This window comes from Brachycentrus maculatus, unplaced genomic scaffold (assembly GCF_059751285.1).
Source record: "Brachycentrus maculatus isolate JH-2025_06_01 unplaced genomic scaffold, ASM5975128v1 h1tg000269l, whole genome shotgun sequence".
NCBI lineage: Eukaryota > Metazoa > Arthropoda > Insecta > Trichoptera > Brachycentridae > Brachycentrus > Brachycentrus maculatus.
Window position 1 is genome coordinate 3,117,098 of NW_028281020.1, and position 23,725 is coordinate 3,140,822.

The 23,725-nt window shown below is 30.4% G+C and overlaps 1 protein-coding gene across 2 annotated transcripts in view; it reads right to left on the bottom strand.

Moving 5' to 3' along the window:
- Positions 1–4,358: 4,358 nt before the first annotated feature.
- LOC148305611 (sodium-independent sulfate anion transporter-like) overlaps positions 4,359–23,725 on the bottom strand; it is a 28,341-nt gene continuing 8,974 nt past the window's right edge. Inside the window, exons 2-12 of one of the 2 annotated variants that reach the window (XM_088266481.1) lie at positions 15,885–16,037; positions 14,299–14,434; positions 12,712–12,820; positions 11,364–11,565; positions 8,114–8,334; positions 7,596–7,776; positions 6,826–6,990; positions 6,020–6,181; positions 5,739–5,879; positions 5,111–5,256; positions 4,359–4,853 (exon numbers count right to left, since the gene is read on the bottom strand). In XM_088266481.1, the coding sequence (XP_088122607.1) occupies positions 4,494–4,853; positions 5,111–5,256; positions 5,739–5,879; positions 6,020–6,181; positions 6,826–6,990; positions 7,596–7,776; positions 8,114–8,334; positions 11,364–11,565; positions 12,712–12,820; positions 14,299–14,434; positions 15,885–16,008 (1,947 nt within the window). In that variant the 5' untranslated portion in view covers positions 16,009–16,037 and the 3' untranslated portion in view covers positions 4,359–4,493. The remainder of the gene's footprint in view (positions 4,854–5,110; positions 5,257–5,738; positions 5,880–6,019; positions 6,182–6,825; positions 6,991–7,595; positions 7,777–8,113; positions 8,335–11,363; positions 11,566–12,711; positions 12,821–14,298; positions 14,435–15,884; positions 16,038–23,725) is intronic. The other variant, XM_088266482.1, reaches the window with a different exon arrangement.

A 23,725-nucleotide genomic window follows, 5' to 3' on the forward strand; every position in this document is an offset into this window, starting at 1 on the left:
TCCTTCCCAAGTCACAGAAGTATCAGCTCACAAGTGAATCTCATGAAAAGGGGACTTGCCCTTTCTCTGTAACTCGTTATGCGAAATATTGCTTGTGAAAGGAGCTTTTTTTCACATTATTTATGCTCGTTCTGCGTTATGAGAGGTGCTCCTTATGAGCAGTATTCGTATTTTATTTAAAGTCAAATTAAAAAAACTTTTATGACAATTATAATAATCTATAAATAGATTTCCCATACATTTCCCGTTCATTCCCAAATACTAATTCCACACAGTACTAAAATTGATTGCACTGACAAATATATACACACACACACACACACACACATACACAAATATATATATATATATATATATATATATATATATATATATATATATATATATATATATATATATATATATATATATATATATATATATATGTATATATATATATATATATATATATATATATATATATATATATATATATATATATATATATATATATATATATATATATATATATATATATATATATATATATATATATATATATATATATATGTATATATATATGTATATATATATATATATATATATATATATATATATATATATATATATATATATATATATATATATATATATATATATATATATATATATATATATATATATATATATATATATATATATATATATATATATATATATATATATATATATATATATATATATATATATATATATATATATATATATAAAAATAAAATCCTGACCATTTTTGATGATAGCTTGGTGATAGCGTGGGTCAAAATCCTGACCATTTTTTGGTGATAGCTTGATACTTCATAATAACATTAATAAACAATGCCCATACAATATTGAAAAAATGTTGTCTGGTTCTATTATAGTATCTTGGATTTTATTCTGAGTTCTGGAGGTTCTAATCTTTACTATGCCAGAATCTTGTGATTTAATATCTATTTTAAAAGTAATATCAATGGAAAATTATTACATTTTATACTTGTATAATTAACTTTGAATTCAACAAATAATCTACTTTTAAAAACCCTACATGAATTGCTTATGGAAACTCCATTTCTTAATCCCTCGAGTCCTATGATATTGGCCAATGACACAATCTCGTTGACTGTAAACTCCACAGGTACTGTTTCAATATCACATTTGACAACACTCTCTGGCCAAAGTATTTTCCAAGCAGAAGTGAAGGTCCTCTTGGTAACTCCTTCCCAAGTCACAGAAGTATCAGCTCACAAGTGAATCTCATGAAAAGGGGACTTGCCCTTTCTCTGTAACTCGTTATGCGAAATATTGCTTGTGAAAGGAGCTTTTTTCACATTATTTATGCTCGTTCTGCGTTATGAGAGGTGCTCCTTATGAGAGGTTCCTTCGTATTTTATTTAAAGTCAAATTAAAAAAAACTTTTATGACAATTATAATAATCTATAAATAGATTTCCCATACATTTCCCGTTCATTCCCAAATACTAATTCCACACAGTACTAAAATTGATTGCACTGACAAATATATACACACACACACACACACATACACAAATATATATATATATATATATATATATATATATATATATATATATATATATATATATATATATATATATATATATATATATATATATATATATATATATATATATATATATATATATATATATATAAACATATATATCAAAATAAAATCCTGACCATTTTTGGTGATAGCTTGGTGATAGCGTGGGTCAAAATCCTGACCATTTTTTGGTGATAGCTTGATACTTCATAATAACATTAATAAACAATGCCCATACAATATTGAAAATATGTTGTCTGGTTCTATTATAGTATCTTGGATTTTATTCTGAGTTCTGGAGGTTCTAATCTTTACTATGCCAGAATCTTGTGATTTAATATCTATTTTAAAAGTAATATCAATGGAAAATTATTACATTTTATACTTGTATAATTAACTTTGAATTCAACAAATAATCTACTTTTAAAAACCCTACATGAATTGCTTATGGAAACTCCATTTCTTAATCCCTCATGCAAAGTATAATTTTTTAATCTTATTTGATCTCTTAAATGCTTTTTATCTCCTTTTAGCTTCAGATAACTTGAGTAAATATTATTTTTTCAGTGAGTAAACCAATGTACACTAAAAATCTGCATCTATAATTTGTTTACTACTTAATATAACAGCAAAAAAAGAATTTATTTATTTACTATATGAAAATGGAAATATCTTTAACCAAATCAAGATACATAGAGATATGAATAATCTTTAAAAAAAAAATAAGTATGCACTTAATCGTACATGTATTATAAAACTTATTTTTTTGTTTCCTTTTCATGTTTTTGTTTATAATTATTATTTAATGACATACAATGTCAATTAACACAGGAACCCTGCAAATGTTTAATGTTTGTTTAATAAACGCACAAATGATTATACTATATTAGTTTATTTTTTTCCACTCTGGCCATTTTTTCTCATAACTGATCAGCTACCGTGATCAAAAAATATGACATTTTTCTACCATTAAAATAAAAATTTTGGCTCTGCTGGCAAATGTTATTTTAACTACTAACACTAATTTTGCAAAATTTTTAAATATAATAGCTCCACAAAACCAAAAAAATTGATCGCAAAAAGTGGGAGTATCCTTGGAGAACCGTCGTTAATGCAGGATATCGACTGACAGTCCCAAAAAATAGAAGCATGTGACAAATATTCTATCACCGAAAATGATAATCTATTTTTCCTATAATATATCTAAGTAATGGAAAGTTTTATTGAAGAAATGTTGAGTTTTTAAATTTTTTGCGATGATTCACCGTATTTCCTGATTTTTTTTTTCGTAGAATATACTTGAGTGCTAGAGAAATCGGTAAATAAACATATACCTGCGCCGGGCCAGACATTGTGGCCCACTGCCTACTTGAATCATACGGGCCAGAATGTCTGGCCTACTGAGTGGTAAGAATTAAAGATCTTTATGGATAGCTTCTGTATATATAATATATAAAAATATTATGAAATCGCCTAGTTATATGTTACACAAACAATAAATAAAACTGTTATTTTTTATTTTATATTTTATTTTCATTTTAAAAAATACATTTATCTTACATAGTTTAGTGTCGGGTGACAATTTGGTCAATTTATGTATTACTAAATGATTCCAAACCATTCAAATGGAAAAGTTTTTTTGAATACAGTGCGAATCTCTATCCAAATTACTAAACATGAAAGCAAGATCACTACACAGCTTCATTTTATGAAGTAAAAAAAATATTTATGATTACTTCTTAAATTTACAGTAACAAATCACAGAAAATATGTATAAATGGAGGCTAATTACCACAGTATAACTATCCTAATTAAAATATAATGATCATTTTGTATGCTTTTCTAAATCATTTTTCTCAAAAGCTATTATAAATGTAATCTAATGCTTCTATGGTGAGTTGTCTCATTATAAAATTAGTAAATTAGTTTTATTATATCAACTCCCTCCTAGCAAAATATAGTAAATGCCAGTTAGATAAAAATTGTTTTGTTCCAGTGAATTTGCTCAAATTATAATGAAATCACACACTTTAGAGCAAATCTTGGATACATCCAAAATGCACATCTTTTTCCAGGCCATGCATATATTCACTTTGAGTACATTTACTAATTACCAACTATCCTAATATTAACCAGTGTGTACAATGTTTTGACGGGAATGGTTGAATATGAAAATATTCATAAAATTGAGAAGCTTATATAAAAGGAAAAATATATAATTAATAAATAATTTATCTAATAACTGAACATTTATAAAACAAATGATCTAATACTGCTACAGAAATTAAATGTCTGATAAAATTCTATACATTTTCATAGAAGTTTTTCAACACTACGGCAAGGAATATGATTGCATAATATTTAATTATAAAAAAATAACAACTCATTTAGTAACTTCAAGCCTATATGCTAAATTCTATACATAGAGGGCCCTTTTATATTTAATTTTTAATGGCTAGCGAATGCACTTTTTATAAGACAACTAAAAAGCATATTCACTATGTGCACACATCTAAATATATGAACCTTAACCTATTATTTTATTGAATGAAATATCAAATGATATAGAAGGTACATTGTTATCTAAAGCAATAATAATAAATTTGTGTTAGAAATATTTGTCATTACAAATATCAATCAAATGATGGCATTAGGGCTGCAACCATTAGTATTTAGAAGGATAAATCTCATTTTTAATAATTATAATATGTGTATTTTACAATAAATTATAATTAGTTTGGCAATAAAAAAATGATCTAAGAAACAAAGCCATTTTTATCCTTTTTTGAACTATGTTTTTTCTCCAATAATTACAGCAAGTTTCAATTAGTGGCTATTTGATGAATATTTTTTTTCAATGAATATGTTTTTATTTTTATTTTTAATATTCGGAGATTTTATCTGGATGTGTTTCACACAATATCAATATCTTTTGGTTTATAGCATGAGCTTTCCTTTAAGAGCCGGTCGATGTCATCAAAATCATAAAATACTATGAATTCTGTCGGACTAAGTCCTTCAAACGTATTGCAAACACTGGATTTCAAGTTGTAGAAAAATAGCGGTTGTCCCCTGGCTTTGAAGTCGGCAGTTAAAGACTCGATGACTCTCGCAGCTGTATAGTCGGCTCCATATATGTGTGTGCAGTCAATCACCACAGGAAGGGACTGGCGCATGGAATACTTGGTGACCAGACGACGGACGTAATGAACTGAAGGGAAGATTAGGCAGCGATCTGGTGTTAGCATCAGATACTGGTCTCCAGCGCGACTCTGAAAAAAATTAATCATCATAAATTATGGTCATCTGTAAAAAAGATAATTTGAAAATTACTTTAAAATGTTCTTTACCTAATGCAAACAAATGTATTGTTAACTTAATGTACCTTACACATAGATAAATAAAATAAAAAAATACATCTGTCAACTATAAACAAATTTAATTTTGAAAAGATATTTTAGTACCTACTTTAGATATAAGGTAAAACTAAAAATATATTTTTCAGTGGTGACATGTAAAATTTACTTACGGTAAGTGTTTCCACGGATAACTTGGGTCGTGCAGCGTGATAAAGAATAAAGACGACATTAACGCCGATACCAAGCAGGATTCCAACCTCCAGAGGCAGAACCAAGCAGAAGATGAATGTACCAATACCAGGGATCAAATCAGATTCTGAAAATAAACGTAATCTGTGAGTAAAAAAGCAGAAGATGAATGTACCAATACCAGGGATCAAATCAGATTCTGAAAATAAATGTAATCTGTGAGTAAAATTCATTGAGATTATAACAATGTGGAAAACACTTTCCTACAATCCTCTATGGATTTTACTATAACCTTCTTTATTTATTCGTTCTTTAGGCATTTTCATGCATTACTCTATTATTTAAATGAAATTTTCACTTATTTTTTAAAGAATACACTTTGCTGACATCTGTTTACATTTTTTTGTGTATTCAATTTGGCTTCACTTTTTGGTTGAATTTGAGTACTCTATTTGAAAATGGAACTCAATGCAATAATGCACATAGAAAAAAAACCATTGAGAAGTATATTGTACTATTTTTATTAGATTATGGGATGAATCTAATTGATCACTAGCTCTTTTGGATTTCTTTACTTTATTTGAATGATAAATAACAAAAACCACTAACTTTTAGATCTCCACATAGGTTTTACAACGTGAACTTCCACCATGAAGATCACAGCTGCGATAATGACTGCAGCCAGCGAGGACTTTGGAATGTAGGCGAAGTACGGTGTAAAGAACAAGAGTGACAGAAGCACCAAGAACCCTGGAAACAAATCAGTTGTTATTTATAACATATTTTATGTATGCAATGAAGTCCATAATATCTCAAAATAAACAGAGTTTTAGAATATAGTATTTGATCTCATTTTATGGCAATTATATGTTTTTTATATTAATACCAACCTGTATAAAGTCCACCCATAGGAGTCTTAACTCCCGAAGCATGGTTGACGGCTGCACGGGCCACAGATCCTGTGGAGGGATACGCCTGCACAAAGGAGCTGCCAATGTTGCTCACGCCCATAGCCAGAAGTTCTTGGGTTGCATCCACCGTCTTCCCATTAGCTGAAAATGAGAAAATAAAAGAACTTATTTTGGAATGTAGAAACGTCTTATGTCAATATACAATAACAGAAGCTGCCTGTTTTATTAATATTTTTTTATAAATATTTTTGTAAAATAAACAAATCAATATAAATTCTCTGACCGATAACAAAGCCTTGTAAAATTTATATATGGTGTTGAAAATCAGTCAATTTTTTAAATGAAATGGCAAAAAAAACTCATAATATCCAAAAAACTCATACATTTTTTCAGAACAACAAATATCAAACACATTTTTACTCATTTACATAAATATACTTAAGCTGATTTTATCCTGTATATGTAATGAATTTTTATAAGCCTTTAAGGAATAGCTACTGTTTGACATTTTTTAATTTGTTAATTTTATACATTCGGTAGATGATATTTTAAGGATATTCAAATTCCATTTATAGCAACAAAAATAAAGGCTTTTTTTATATAAACAAAGTGAAAGTACATTGTATGTACTTCACATTCACATAGACATTTATATTCACGTATACAATTTGACCCTCATTGTTATTACACATATCTCAAATTCATATTTTTTACGGGTTAATCAATAAATGATTAATACTATAAACGGGTAATACTGAAAATTTATATTATAAGGACTAACTCACCAAAAGCTTTGCAAATGGCAATATTCTCCAGCAGAGCGATGAGAGGAACTACAATCAGTCCGGAGCCAAGATCAGAGCACATGTCAATAAAGCCGAAAGTTGAGTTTCCCTGGGTGTAACTGAACGCTGGTGGCTTTAACTCGGGAAGGCCGGGGGGAATGTAACCTGAAAATGTGTCAATATTACACAAAACTTACTCCTCACATCTATAACAAACTAAGAAAACACACTTTGGATTTTTTTAATAAAAAAATTCTACTTTTTCTTCCAATCCCTTACTCACACCCAATGGTGCATAGGGCATTGCATCAGATTGACGTTTTGTTAAATACATGAAAGCAAGGTAATCAGTCCTCCGCTTCAAGCACCAATATGCAATATTTTAACACCCCTGGGAATCGAACCCAGGACCTGCAGCATGGTACACAAATGCGCTAACCACTCATAATAGAGGCAGTTGTATTCTATATTTTGTCAACTCAATGCATATTTGTTCTCCTTAGATCATTTATAAAAAAAAGTGCTTAAGGTTTTTTCACGAATTAATTTTGATCAAATAAATCAAGTTAAAATATATTTGGGTTTAAAATGAACAAATATGCAATCAGGCAGCGATTGCCATCATCTATATACATATTATATTATGGTATATTTTTACAAAACCTGCTCCAAGGAATGGTAATGATAAACATGTTACATGGTAAGTTTACAATAACGACTGAATAATGTCATAAAACACAACAGTATGTTTCGCTAACAATATATCTTACCGATGAGTTTCATTGGTGGTTCACTCCCATCGAAAGTAAAGGAATAACCAATAAGTCCACAGATGATGACCACAAAAGCATTCCTCACAGCCCCAAAGATCCACAGTGTCTTATTGATGACTTTGTGGTTAGTAGTTTTTAGTTCATCCTCGGCGGGTCCAATTTTGACATTTCCTATCACCTGAAATGAGAATGAGAAATTAAAGATTGAAATAATATTTGATAGGAATACTTGAACTTGAACAGACTTTTTTATCGCTGTCTATGCTAAAATTGGGCTCATGAAATATACCTATTTATTTTCATTCAAATTCTGTGAAAAATAACTAAACTTATTCAGGCAAGGGTCCTATAATTGTATGGAACGCTGGGCTGACTTGCAGACCATAAAGAAGCTGGCAGAAAAGAAATTAATGCATAGGAGTGCTGTAGAATTTACTATTTCAATATCTAATGCTTTATCTTGGAAGAGGGTGTGCACATTGAAAACGGAATATGTATTAGTATTTTGTTATTACCCGAATGAGCAATAGTACAACAATGCAGCATATTCCCAGAACTACGTCCCATGGCTGCGTGTTGTGAATCTCGGAGAATATGGACACCCACTGCTGGAGGAAGGTGGATCCTTTCACCTTGATGCACAGGATATCCTTCATTTGCGATGTCAGGATGATGAGGGCCACTGCTGATGTGAAGCCCGAAGACACGGGGCCGGATACAAAGTCTATCAAAAATCCTGGAAGATAAAATATGATAAATTAGAGGATGTGAAAAGAAAGCGGTTAGATATTTCTTTTGAGATCAATTTTTTTTTAAACTAATTTCAGCAAGATTACTTAATGGGACAAATTCCAAAACGTGTCTACTGATTTATTTAATATTTGATCCCTATTGACATTCGGAAGGTGTATAGGGTACTGCATGAAATCAAAGCAGTGTTAACTTTATCATAAATTAAATTAAAGCAAACTGATCAGTCCTTTGATCGAGATTCTTGCATCCAGGAGAGGATTATATTTAGTGGGACATAAATAATGGAGCTCAGGGTGGAGGAATATACTGATATGTAGGATAAGGAAAATGTAGGAGTAAAACCAGGTGAGAAAAGCTCACTAGCAGTAATGGCAAGGACATTTGGGATGCCATACCCATACCTTTTTATAATCATACTCATACTAATAATTATTTTCCTAAGTATTCCATATATGTACAATGTACATATATCCATACTTATCACTGTGCCCTGTGCTCTTATACTTACAATATGTAATAATTGTTTTTTAAAGTATGACAATTTTACAAATTTACGGCTCTACGTAAGAAATGATATTCCTTTTACTAGCCTAGATTACCAAGGTCTTTATAAACAATCATTTGTATGCACACACATTTCGCAGATATATTCAATAAAACATACTATTTTATTACAGATCTCATTTCGTATTCAAACTCTTAACTTCATAATAAATTTGCTATTCCTTTTTTGCAAAACAACTTTTAGTATGGCGAATGTTATCATCATTTAAAGTGTTTATTTTAATTAATCCAGATGGATATTGATTGTTGGTGACAACTTCAATTGCTATAAATCACACATACAGAAATAATATGATGGATGCTGATTGTATTGTTAACAATGGCGCTTTAATACATGTTTTATTACAATGATCAAAGGTTGAAAGCTCTGCACGAGTGAAGAATTAATACGTCCAATATTTTATAATATGTGACTATGTAACTATTACTCAAGGCTAGACGTCTTCATAATACATATATGTTCTGCCAAAATAATATTGATTTATTTTTTAAATGGAAGCTGTATTTATTATTTACCTTGCTTATTATGTACAAGGTTTATAATAGATCAATTAGTGGAATTTTGTTTCTTCTGGATAAGAACGTGTTTTATTTTAATCTGTGTTAGGAACAGGAAGGATAAACTAGTGTGGACCAATCAGGAACTTCTCAGCGTTTGCTCATTGGTGGAGCAAACCACGTTGCACTCCTCAGGAGAAGCCGGACTGTTGACTGTGGCCAACAGGCCTTCCATTTCACTAGAAGAGGGTTTGGCATTTTGTATCCTAGCTTGGTTGATGGTACCAATATCTAATTATTTACTTGATTATGCATTATTTATTGATGATAGAGCACCGCGCCAAATCAATGTGATTTTCACTTAATTGTTAAAGCAAGATAATCAGTCCTGTGCTCCAGACTCATGGATGTAGGAGTGGAATGAATTTGGTGGGTTGCAGATTATGTAAATGAAGGAAATCAGGGTGAAAAACAATTACAATATGGAAAAGGGAACAGAGAAGGAATAGAGGGTACTTACTATAGAAGTAGAAAAGGAGAAGAGTAAAAATAGCTGGGGCAATTGGAATTGCATATGCGTTTAGTAATTTAACTGCATAGACATTTCTCATTTTCTATTTATCTATAGGTAACTAACAAATAAATAATCATTGATAAAACAATATTTAAATCAAAGTCATGTGGAATCTACTTTGCCTGCTTCAACACAAAATCACATAGATGATTCATGATGGATCCATGTAACTTGGCATTAATGCATATGTCAAACTCCCCTAAAAAAGTTTATCATTTTATTTTTTGTATAAACTATTTTTACTGATAGTTTTTTGTCATCTATCACTATATTTATTTGTTACGTCCTATTGAATTCATATGCAAATTTTATTTAACATGAACAGGAATATTTACATGATTAAATCGACTATTATAATGGAACAAACTTTTATTGAGTAAGTCACATGTTTGTCAAGTCATGTGATGTCGCCTTCTCCTGCAGTTAACTATTCATTGACCTTTGTCTATATTGTCCAGTCTGCCGACACTCTGAGTGGAAAACTTGTTCAATGCCCATTATTACTGTGATGTAATGTACCTTCACATATATGCCTATGTTATTTCTACCGAGCCAAGGGATTGTCAAAAAAATATTAGCACAAATCAAATATATTATGACTAAAATTTTTGTTACCTTTCATAAATTACATTAATCAAACATATTATGACTTTCAAATTTTTGTTACCTTTCATAAATTACTTGAACAAGAGGAGACCAAGCACGTATATAGATTTTATCAATTGTTTCAATTAATGTAATATTTAAGAAATTAAACAATATTGGAGACTTGGTGGCGGTATAATACCTCATTTAAAAAAAAGATTATGGTAACATGATGATTTAATATTAAACATCAATGAAGACAGATATATGCCAAGAAAAATTATTTTCAAAATAACTTTTAATGTGAATGTCATGTCCTAAAGGAGATTCAAAAGCTGGTCCAAAGAAAAGAGGAATTAAAATCGGTGCACAGATATGAATCTAGCTTTTATATTCATTAACTATAATGTAATTACTAAATCAAATTTTTTTGTAATGTTAAATATGTGTGATCAACATGATTTATTTAGTATTCAGGATCCTAGATGGCATTAGTAGTTACATTATCATATTTCACAGATTTATTCAAATGATTGACTGCTTTGGAATACTTCATTATTATATAAACAGTAATAAATCTGAAATGTTATTAAAACTAAGCATAAAATTTAACACAGAATGCTGACAACCAGCTGTTAAAACTAAAGTAATTGCAAATACATACTTGCACCAGTTGGTAATATTTGCCCTTCCCATAATGAATGGGAGTTTACCACAGTTTTGCATATTAACATGTAAAAATATTAGCTAATATGTTGATATTAAGTAAAGTCATATTTAAAATGGCTTACCTAAACCGAGAACTCCCATGAGAAGTTCGATGAGCCCGGCCATGAATGTGAGAAGAATAGCGTGTTCAATTCCGAATCCTTTACTTCCAACAGTCTGGTACGTCATGAGGGAAGCGATAGCTGTTGGTCCCATGGGAACATCCTTGCAGCTTCCCAGGAAAATGTACACAAAGGCACCGAGGAAGGATCCATACAGACCGTGCTGTAAAATATAAAATATAACATATAGTGAGACATAACTCAGATGTAAGATTGCACTAGATAGTAATATGGTGCTGTTTATTTTCAATTATTGAAAATTAAAGTTTGGCTGTTTTTTTGCTTGTTATCAGTTGACTATCGTCCATGCCCATAATGACACAAGTGGCGTTTGACAAATAAGAGATTTTCTGGGTCATGATTTTGGTATACTACTGTTAATAACAATGATATGTCCCAAACTATCAGGATGAATGAAGTAACCCTATAAGAGAATAGACTTAACCACGTTTCATAACCTAAGAACTATAAAACTTAAGAACTATGCATTAGAAGTAAAACTGTTCAGCAATGTGTCCACTAATATGCAAAACCAGTTAATAAAAATGTTTGGGACTTTTAATTCTTATTAAATCAGTTTTATATTCACTCTAATCGACTACCAGGGGTCTTAATACAAAACTCAAACTGATACAATTCTTTCAAATATTGCATCGTCATATTTTTTTATATAACTTGTTCATAAATAAACATTATCTAAAAACTACTCGATTCAACAAACAAAAAATCAAGTATGCTTCAATAGCTACTGTAAAAAAAGGATATACCTGTTTGATGGAATCAATACGTACATGTTTTATGGATGTTTTTTTAAGGGGACAATATCATTAAGCTAGTGAACTGAGATTGTAATTCATGTATCGTGTGACGCTTCAAGTATTTGATGGGTCAAAAGGTGTTTCAATGTATTATTTAAAAGAAACAAGCCATTGAATATTCCATTCAGGATGTTCTAAAATTGAAGTAAATTCTCCAGATTTTTACCTCATGTATGATTACACATCCTCGTTTTAACACCATTTTCAGGCTATATATTATATCTCTTGATAAGAGAATCGAAACGGCATAATGATTAATTAGTTTGTAATTTAAAATTCAACATATTACTTATCTTAGTAAATAGGTACCTACATCAAGTTAGACAATGTATTCACAACTCAGAAAAGGTCATCTAAACATCTGAGAGTGAAGCAAAAAAAAAACAAAATTTGTTTTCGATCCAGTGCACATGACATTGCCAGGACAAATGAATAATACATGTGAAATAAATGAGACATTTAAATATAAACAAATTAAATATAGCGCTTACTTGAGCAGGTACTCCGGCGATGTTAGCGTATGCCAAAGACTGGGGGATCACTGTCAAGCCGACCGTGACTCCTGCTATAAGATCTCCCACCGCATACTCAGAATTATATCTGAAATAAAAGAATTCATTATTATTTTAAATAATAAAAATACTAAAATTATTATTTAAGGTTTAATCTTAAGGGAGCGCAATAATATTGAGCTCTGTAGTGTAGTGGCAAGCATATTTGGCTTTCATGCGCAAGGTCTTGGGCTGTATTTCTGGCGATGATCGATATAAATATTAAGTGATTTTAACAAAGGAAGGGAAATAATTGTTATGACAATATAAATATGATTCGAACATGTATCCTTTGATATCCAGACAGGTGCTTTAACCCCTAAGCTATGCAGACCCTTATCGTAATGGAGAAATTTATGTTTGTCTTATCGTCAGATTGAATTTGAACACCACCACTAAGGCGCATAATTGTTTTTTTTCCTTGTCATTTTAATCTATATTATCATAGTCATATTTCTGTTTTCGTTTATTAGATGTATACATTAAATGTTTCGCATTTTAATCACTATCCACATTAGAAATTAATGTAATTTTTTTTTTTACTCTAATATTTGATTTGTATTACGCTTCTCAGTTTACCTAATCCCATGTCAATAACGATCAAGTTAACACCATGTCATTCCAATGCAATGTCCTTGTACCATTACATATGATAAGGGTCCATGAGAATCTTATAGGTCTTTCAATATTTAGTTGTGCAGTGCCAAAAATATCTCTGGGATCCTTATCACAGATAATGCACAGATGGTTTGATGCTTTGAAATTATAATTATACATTGAGATGATACAGATATGAAGTAAGGAGTAGGTAACATAAGCGTTAAATGGGTTTCACAATAAATAAAAAGATCTGCTTTTGTTATAAGTGGTACAGACTTTCCATCCCTGGTGTAGACAGCGGAGACACTTTAATTTTTTTTAACAAGGTACATAACAGTTTTTTGTTATATATTATTACAGTTTAATGTTTTGACATGTTGTAAATTTATTGAGTATTCCTTTTGCTAGTAGTATACAAATTGTTTGTTAAAAATTTTTATAATAAGTAATATGTATATCAGTTCATATATGACACAATATATAATAACATCATATATGTATCATAAAACTTGATTTTTCAGGAGATCGTTTTTAAAGTTTAAAAATATAATACCATGTATTTAAAATAAATATCAAACCACTTATTGAACTTTTTACTGTGCAACACATCTTGTTAGGTAAAACCTGAATGTTTTTTCTCCATTTAAAAAATATTTAGGATATTTAAAAAAATTATAAAAAAAACCTATTCTTCAAAATGCAAAAACAACAATTTGTGCCCTGTAGCGGGTAAATATTAAGTTAAAAATATGCCGCTTTTGCTGGGATATAAAACATTTACTGAGCATTACGAAAACATGCACAACTGAAAATTACCGATTTTTGATATATGACGTTGTTGAAAGGAGTGAGCTATATGTAAAATAAAATATTAAATACAAGAATTTAAAAAAAAAGTCTAAATATATTTTTGAAAATGATACTTACTTAGGTAACCAGGTGAGAATGGGTAGTCTTTTATAAAGAGTTTTCTTGGTGAAGAACTTCTGAGCCTTTTCTCTCGTCCAGGGTATTACGGATTTCATGGACTCCTTCCACGACATACTGGAACCATCGTCGGTCACTGGTCAACAAAACAAATCACTCGTTAATCTAAAATATCAAAAATCAGTGACTCTGTAATCCAAATTACATTTTCAATTTAAAAAAAATCTGTAATAGATTACTCTGATCTACTCTGTATGCCAAATACACAAAACGGGTATTGTATAGACTGAAAAATTAAAAGAAAAGGCTCGATGATGGCCGCTGCAAAGCGATTTAAACTGTCAGCAAAAAGTGCTAATAGAAAAATAGCACTTATAAGTACATTGTCAATATCGACATAATATTTTTTGAAGCAGTTTTAAAATGTGACAAAAATTTGCTGAACCTTCTCAATTTAAAGTAACTTCCTACATTATTAATTTTTTACACTTAAAGGAATAACACAATTACTCACTTATCAGGGAAGTCATTATTATATTTTGATAAAGTAATGACCACAGACGATTTTTAGTCTGAAGCAATAAGTGATTTGAAATAAATATTAAATTTATATTTAAGAAAAACGGTAATTCATAATTACTTGTTAGTAATCATTTTAGATTTTTGTGATACGGAAATGTCACGTTATTTTTCCTATGTCGTTAATAATTAATTTGTTAGGGATATTATTAAATAATATAAAAAAATGATTTGGTTGTTATATTTTACCACTATCATCTTTAAAATTAAATTATGATGTAACATAACATAATTTAGATTATAAAAATAATGACTTCAGCAATTTTTTTTAACGGTTAGATGCGCCTTTTATCAGGCAATATGCTTAACCTTTGATTAAAATGGCGTCGTTGACAATGGAAAACCACGTAATAATCTCAGTTTTGATAAACTTTACAAGAGATATATGCTTAAATCAACGACACTACGTGTCTTTCTAATGGACTTCGAATGACCCGTGTTTATATTATAATATAAATACGTGTTATATGATTGGAGTATTTTATGATACTGCGCAAAAATAATTTCTTATCGAGTAATTTAACAAATACAGTGGTACCTCTCATAACGAGCAAAACAGATTATGAAAAAAAAAATCCACACGCTTAGACACACTTAAAATGTTGTAAATAAATTAACTGGTCAAATTGTAAGCCAAAATAATAATAAAAAAATAAGTTTTCAAAGCGTTTCTCAAACATGTGAATATAATCCAGGATTCGGATCTCACATACAAATGAAAAGAGTCTCTGCTTAATAAAAGCTTTCCTCATACCACCATAGATGGCTATTGTGAACTCGCGCATACTGTTTTGCAAGTTTGATCAATATATCTAGAAGTTTCGAGAATTTGAGCAGTGTGCTTGTCAATCATGGGTAGAATTGGTGAATGTTACACGTGTGTAAAGTGTACACTTAAACCAGCCTTTGACGGTCGCAAGCCCTTTAAATGTCTAGACTTCCATATTCTTGTTCGTCTATCTTGAGATGTCAAAATGAATCATGTATAATATATTTTAGATACTCACATATTAATTCGTTGCTCCCCTGCAGGCCCCCGTGCACCTCCTGCGGGCCCACGGACTGCGTGGAGCCGCTGAAGCCCCCGTTCGAATAGTCCCCCAAAGGGGAGCTGTTTCCCTTCATCACCATCTTCAACTGAACTGCAATGATGCTCTGGGCTAGAAAAATAAGAATTCATTTATTAATTTTGTTATTTTTGGTACCTACCTAACCATGTAAACTTTAATTCTAAAATGAGTAATAAGAAAATTAGTCACCGGGAATATTATATATTTTACTCTTATGTATGTAATACTATGGAATGAAATACATCTCCTCGTAAAAAATGCACCTTCTCTAATAACTCTTAAGAAACGTCTGAGATATTACTATCTATCATTAGAATCCAAACTGTCCATCAAACCTCCTCCCTCAGTTTTTCCTTCTCTTCTACCTCCTTTCCTAAACTCTCTAATTACTTTGCCTCCCTTATTATCATCAATTTGTAATTCATGTTCATTTCAATGTTCAAGTAATATCTACCTTCTGATTCCAAACAGCTATATAAGGTATCAAACGTTTTGACCAATATAACTAGTCTGTTTTTTATTGGTTGGAAGAAATTGCCTTTCCATAAGCCCGCCAATGTGCATATTTCTTTTCTGTACATGAGGTTTAAATAAATAAATAATTTGTTTTAAAATAAATAAATTGTATCAATAAAATTATATTTTAGGTAAAAATGTTTTCACTTCTTTGATTTGAATTCTCGAGACTTGTCTTATCGTACTTTTTTTATTTATACTATTTCAATCATCTTCATTCTTTTTTAAAAATCTATTATTAAAAAAGAATGAAGATAAAAAAAGAATAAAGATAAATCTAGGCACGCGTTTCGATGTAATCGACATCATTATCAAACTCCGTAACTGCATCCGATAATAATATTCAAGGTATCGAAACACGCGCCACAATAGATTTACCAAGATCTACCAAGTAAAAGTACAATAAAAAATGGAGATATTCAAAGTGACTGCCGAAACGATTAATCAATCTTTGATTTAGTTTGAGTATCGGATATCGACATATGATAAAAATAACTATTAAACTATTGAAAGTTAAAATACTTGTGCCCTTTGCTTTTTTTGTCGTATAAAGAATTTCTTGCAAGACAATCATGCCAATCTGAAAACATATTTTTTCCATTTGAAATGACTATTTAACACTTTCGCGTCGGGTGCAAATTGTATTGAAATTACTATTGTAACGGGGTAGTTTTATAAAACTGTATACACCTGTAAAAATATGCATAAAAACATGGTCATCAATTTTAAACTAGTAGAAATTTAACAACGACAAAAGACGGCATAGTATATAGTTGTGCTATTTTATAAAATTCAGCTCCTAGCGAGTGTTTTTGCCTAGAATTTTCACTGATGAATTACATGAAATTATTGTAACTTTAAACATAAAGAGTAAATCCACTCACGAGTAGGCATAGGCTATAAAACATAAAAAGTTGAAGCCTAAGTAGGGTCATGATAAGCGGTGTTGCATAAGCCATAGCTAGATTTCAGAGTCACTTGGACGTTAGGTTATTCAAAAAGCTCCAGCAAGAAATGTCAAAACAAAACAAGATTTCATTTACTTTGCTTCAACTCATCAAAAGACTCATGGTCTCGTAGAAATAAAACATGAATCTTTAAGTTGTTGACATGTTTTTTTTAAATATTGTATAAACACGATAAGTAAGACAATAAGACTTATGTACGAGTATGTCTCTAAAATAAATATTTTTTACTGTTTTATTGTTCGGCAGATAATAGAATCTCCGTTTATTTATTTACATTTTTTTTATCTCTGAGTTAGTAAATTAATTAATGGTTTTTCTTATTTGAAATACTGATATACTTATGAACTATGAACTGTTTAGTCTCACTTGGATAGGCGTAATGATAAAAAAAATCTATAAACGGTATTTTTTAATTATAAATAATAGTCATTATCAATACAATGACAGTTATTGCTCATAGCAATCAAATCTAATAAATAACCCGTTTGCTCCAGGATTTGAACCTGAGGTCTCCTCTTATTTAATCGGGTGACTATCCACTGACCCGTCTGATACTCTAACTGTAAAATTAAGCTTTAAAGCGGAACAAATAATAATTTTACGTACCGTAATAACCTCTCAAAATAATTAAATAAACCATTTAAATCACGACTTTAAAAATATACGAAATTCATTGAAACCTTTTGACAAAACAAAGCTTTCAGCATAATATCACAAAAGTCATATTAAGGCCCAGCATTTCATTAGTCGCAACTCAATTTTCTGTAAATCTGGGTAGCATTTTACGTAAATGATTTTTTTCTTCAAACACCGTTGTATGGAAAAAATAAGTTTTTATTCGAAATAATTATATGGTTTTGAAAAAGAATGAGTTATTGAAAGGTAAGGAGTTAAAAAAAATTATAAAAATATTTTTTGTGTATACATATACATATTCTAAAAGATAAAAAAATATCCAATATATGTACATGATTTTTTTTAAATCGGGCGTGAAAAGACACGTGACCTCTCCGATGGTCTCCGGTGGAATGAATGCGACTTAACGAATGCTGGGCCTTAATAGTAGGTAGAAGCCCTCTAATCCCTCACATTTTAGACGGGGGTGGAACGCAAAAAAGATCGGATTATTAGAAACGCATTAACAGTAAAATTAACAATCATCGTATTCTTCTCTACATTTAAAACATGGCGATAAACCGTACAAAAGCTGTTATTATTATTGTAAAAGAGCAATACAATAATTCAAACATACCACTTAAAAAATTAAGGTAGCATTGCATTCTCGTATAGTACAAAAATACCTAGAAAAAAAAGTCAGTTATGGTCAGTTAGTACGAGGAATGGCGATCTAGCCTGATGGCGGACGAGAGGGGTTCTACTGTATTCGTATGACGTGCTAAACGATACCGGATCGTGTAATTTTTTGTTTATACAAATTCCTGTATAAAAAAAAAAACAAACAAAAACTGACTTAATGATCTACAAATCAGTTTTTAAACAACCTTAATAGCGCGTGTATTACCAAGTATAAAAAAACAGCAATAATATACAAGTGCCTACATACCATTTTTTGTTTATTCAATTTCATAATACTAAGTGGGGTATTAAATGAGATTTAATTGGTACCCGTCAAATATACGACAGTAGCTTTGTTGCGGCTTCCCCGCAAAAAATACTATGGCGTAAAAAAGATGTAATTTTGTAATGAATGCGAGACTACCATATAATGATTTTGCACAATGACCAAGTACTGTGATCATATTAATTTTAACAGATGCTGTAGTTGAAGTGTCGGCTTTGCGTAGTCAGATTAAGTAGACACTTAACAGTACAGTAAAACCTCGATATTACGGACTAATTGGGGAGGAAGGGGATCCGTTAAAGTCGAGAGTCTGTTTTTTTTTAAATAAGATTAAAATATAGTTAATATATATATAAAAATATGAGCACTGTATTTAGATATAAATAAACAATACAAAACACAAACAAAATTCTATTTACGTCTTCGAACACTCGTCGTAAAGTGACATTGCTGTTTGATATCGACGCGCTTGCTTTCGTTAATCCTGCTTTGAAAAAGGAATCAAGTTTTGTTTGTACTTTTGAATTTTGCCGTTTTTTTTAAAATTTACTACTAAAATTAGGAAAACGCGTGTAATAAAGTTGAACTTCGCTATCTGACGAATAGTCAATAAATATTATTAGATCGTCGAGATGGGATATTACCCTTTTAACTTTATAGCCTGTATAGCGGCGACACTTCAATTTAAATATGTATAATATTGACATGACGTTTTTAAGTTTTTTACCTTAGACCAGATTTTTTGTTCGATATATCCGAAGTTAGTTAAATAAAGGTCCGTTATATCGAGGTTTTACTGTATTGAGATAAAGCGAACTGCGATACATACTTGGAAAAAGGAATCGAGGTCCCGCGAAAACCGTGAACTTGTAAACGAGTCATTGTTATTCTTGTCACCTTGATCGGAAAATAATGATGAAAGCGAGAGATACTGCCGGAGATAAGAACACTGAATGCGATTGAAGACAGAATATAGGAGGAATGTTTACAACAGCCTGTCTGCCAAGGGTATACTCTGTTTGCACAGCATTGAGATTATTATAATGTTTGCTCGAAAATTGCGACATTTTATCAACTGAGAACAAAACAACACCAGACCTGTAAATATGACATATTTAACCCTACAATGATCACTGATTAACTAAATTAAAGACATTTCTGGTCGCAGAGGACCAAAAATGTTACATCAGATGTATGCGTGTATGTACACTACTTATTAGTCAACACATAATAAAAACGTTCAAAAATAATTTCTTATTTCATCAATCCCAAGCAGCTAGCGATGCACTCAAGAATTGTGCACTATAATAATTTAGTTAGGTACACATTAAATTAATAAATCACGTCTGAAGAAGTGACGGAAGAAATAAATGCAATATTTGTATTTGTTCTTCCAGCCCTTATACGTATCCCAATAGTGTATCGGCGCAGTGTCCTACCACAGTCTGTCTGGCCACATTATATTTCAGAAAGTCCTTATAAATATATACATCATCATATGAATGTATTTATGTTTTTTTATTAGATTTATTAAAATAACAATCACTTCTAGGTACTGAACCACTCGTAGAATGACTTTTTCACCAATAACAAAAGAAGCCGGACATTGAAGGGTTAATCAGAGCTATCCACATGTTTGGAGATCCAGAAGCCTTGTTTACAACTGAAAATCAAAATGATGTGGAAAATTAATGATTAATGGTAGACGCTCTCGAGTGTTATCGCGTGTCGGGCGATATGAGTCAACTTATCTGCAATGTGTAATGAGTCCGGTGGAGTGTGAAGTGGATAGTCGTCGCTAATTGCACCGGTTCAATCGATGGCTGTCATTGACTTTGTCATTTTGTCAAACATCAAACGGTAAACATAACTATGACGTCTAAATATCGTTTGATTAATTACTACGTATGTTTATGGCATAAAATTTATTTTAGCACCCAAACAAAATGAGATGATTGTTTAGAAAGAAAGCATTGTTCTTAGAATATTGTAGATACTGACTTATTGTAAAATAAACTATTAACTTCGTCAATTGGCTTATTGTCGCTTTGTCTTCTAGTTAGAAATTTGACCTTGCAACGAAAATTCCACACAAAAAAAATATTTAAAAGATGATCACCTCATGCATCCGTAAGCTCATTCATTTCAAAACATAATTTTTCTAGTAAATTACCGTCATTCAGAGATTTCAAGCACATGGGATGCATCCCATGCGCTTAAAATCGATATAAAGGTAACCGTAAATCGGTTAAAGGTAACCGATTTAGTTATGCTTAACAAAATTTTCAACGACAAAAAGTAATAATTTACAAACAACACTTTATTTTCTTCATTAAATTAACATTTATTTGAGAGTTTGTTTTTTTATTTGTGCAAATAAAAATTTTATTATTCCTGACCAATATTAATTGTGTAAAAATATCGTTTTACTCGCGTTACCGGTACTAAAAAGAGGGAAAAAATTTGTTCCAGAGGGATACATTTTTTAAATGTTAGTTATTTACTGAGTTAAAAATCAATCGTTTCTTTTATCTCTATTAAACAGAACTACGCAAATAGAAAACATATAATAATATGAACTAATTTGGATAAAATCTTTACATTTAGGTATCTGAGAACCCTTAGTATTAGTTATGTATTAGTATTAAGGTAATAGAAATAAATAAAAATGTAAAAAGAAACGTATTCATAATAAGATGAAAAAACAATAATAAAATGTGGCATGCTTACTATTTATTTGATAGAAACTGAAAGCTGCAAAAAAACGTTCATTATATGTATCTGTGTAAATGAATTATACGATTTACAACAATGGTGTAGGAAAAAAAAACTTAATCATAGTTTCAAACGTATAATGTAACATAATATATTGATGTGCGTCTAACAACATAATATCAAGCAATGAGCGTTTGATTGTAGGCTTAAGTGTTGCCCGTTATAATTATTAAGTGCCTATTATAATGTTATTAACTCCTAAACGCTTTTTATCGTATTTTTTGTCGGATGGTTCTCAACTGTTTTTCTGCGGTAATGGTTTTATTGTTAGTTGCGACGCAGATCATCGTACCAAAATTGAATTACAACTAATGCTAACACATAAATTTACCACTTCGATCACTGAAAATTCCGTGTTTACTATAAATAAAGTAAATGTCTTTATACTTATTTTGTTTTTCCAAAGTTGACATATTATCAGACCTCCTTAATTTAAGTGGGTGTGATTGGTGAGGTTATTAAAAATGTTCATTGTAAAGTTGCCGATTTTAGATCAAGGTAAAAGTCATATTATCTTTCACCTTGTAAAACAAGTATTTTTTTATTTGCTTTTCGTTAAACTTTATTAAGATTATGTGATATATATTAAAAAAAAAAACAAATATTTATAATGCTATGCGCGATTTTAAAGCTAAAAATAAAATTATAAATTCAACTGAATAAATCGGTTTCATTTTGTAAATTTGGCAATGTCTGTAAACTTATCATGTATTTCATCATTTTGTGGCTCTTGTCTATATCCAATGGTGCATAGGACACCGCGTCGATACAGTGTTAAATTGATCATTATCTTAATGAAAGCAAGGTCATCTAGGAGTAAATTTTTAAAGAGATACGGGTGACGTAAATAAAGGACTTCAGAATTTTAGATTACTATCATATGGGAACAGAAATGGAGAGGGAATAGTATGTAGGAAAAAGAGAATATCAACATCATAAGTAGCATCCCCGAAATATTATAATCGATAAGCTTTTTGTATGAAATTCTCTATAGATAAGAAGAAAATGTATGTAAGTACCATTTATTAGTTACGAGAATAGTATAAAACAATGTTTCTCAAACTTCATTTGTTTCCCCGCTAACTAACGGTTATTTAAAAAAAATCTTCATTCGCCAAAATTGTAACCAACTCTTTGGACAGTTACACAAATAAATCATTTGTATTTCAGTGAAAAGGAAAAGTATTAAATAAATTGCAAAGAACCGGATAAATAATGAATTCAACTTCTGATAAGTCACGTGTCTTAGATCTGTCATTGTATTGTCAATTTCCGCAATTTAAACAGGAATCGCGTGTGTTTGACAGTTTCCCAGACGAGCGTCTACCATCTACGGCAGGGCGTCTGTCATAAACATTACATACTTTTTATTTTACGTAAGACCGTAAGATAATACAATGGATCATTTGCAGACTGGAGGATTATCTAATTTACCATAATCAACCTGTAAGGATTGTATTAGACTCGTTTTGTGTTTATATGAGTCGATATAATCAATATTTTCATTCATTTTCTTTTGGAAAATTCGCTTTCGTAAATACGTTGTTTTCAAATGTTGGTAATGAATGACGTCACAGAAACGATGGACTCATTTTAATGTTAATGACATTGCTAAATTATTGGCGGCTCTATTTGTTGATGCTGTGGTCCACCCTTTCACCCCCGTTCATATATATAACACAAATGGTAGTGTAGTGGTAAACAAACAATCCACACTACTACTATTATAGCTCTATAAAGCAGAGACATTTTGGGATACGCCCCATAACACACCCGATGACGTAAAATTTGATGACGTATAGCGGTGTCCGTTTTACGTCTTATTCAAATATCTTAAGTTTAAACCTTTATATCTCCCTTTTTTTCTACAGATTTCAATAAGAATGTTACCGATAGTCTTGTTATTTTTTATATTAATTTATTAGCCAATAATAACA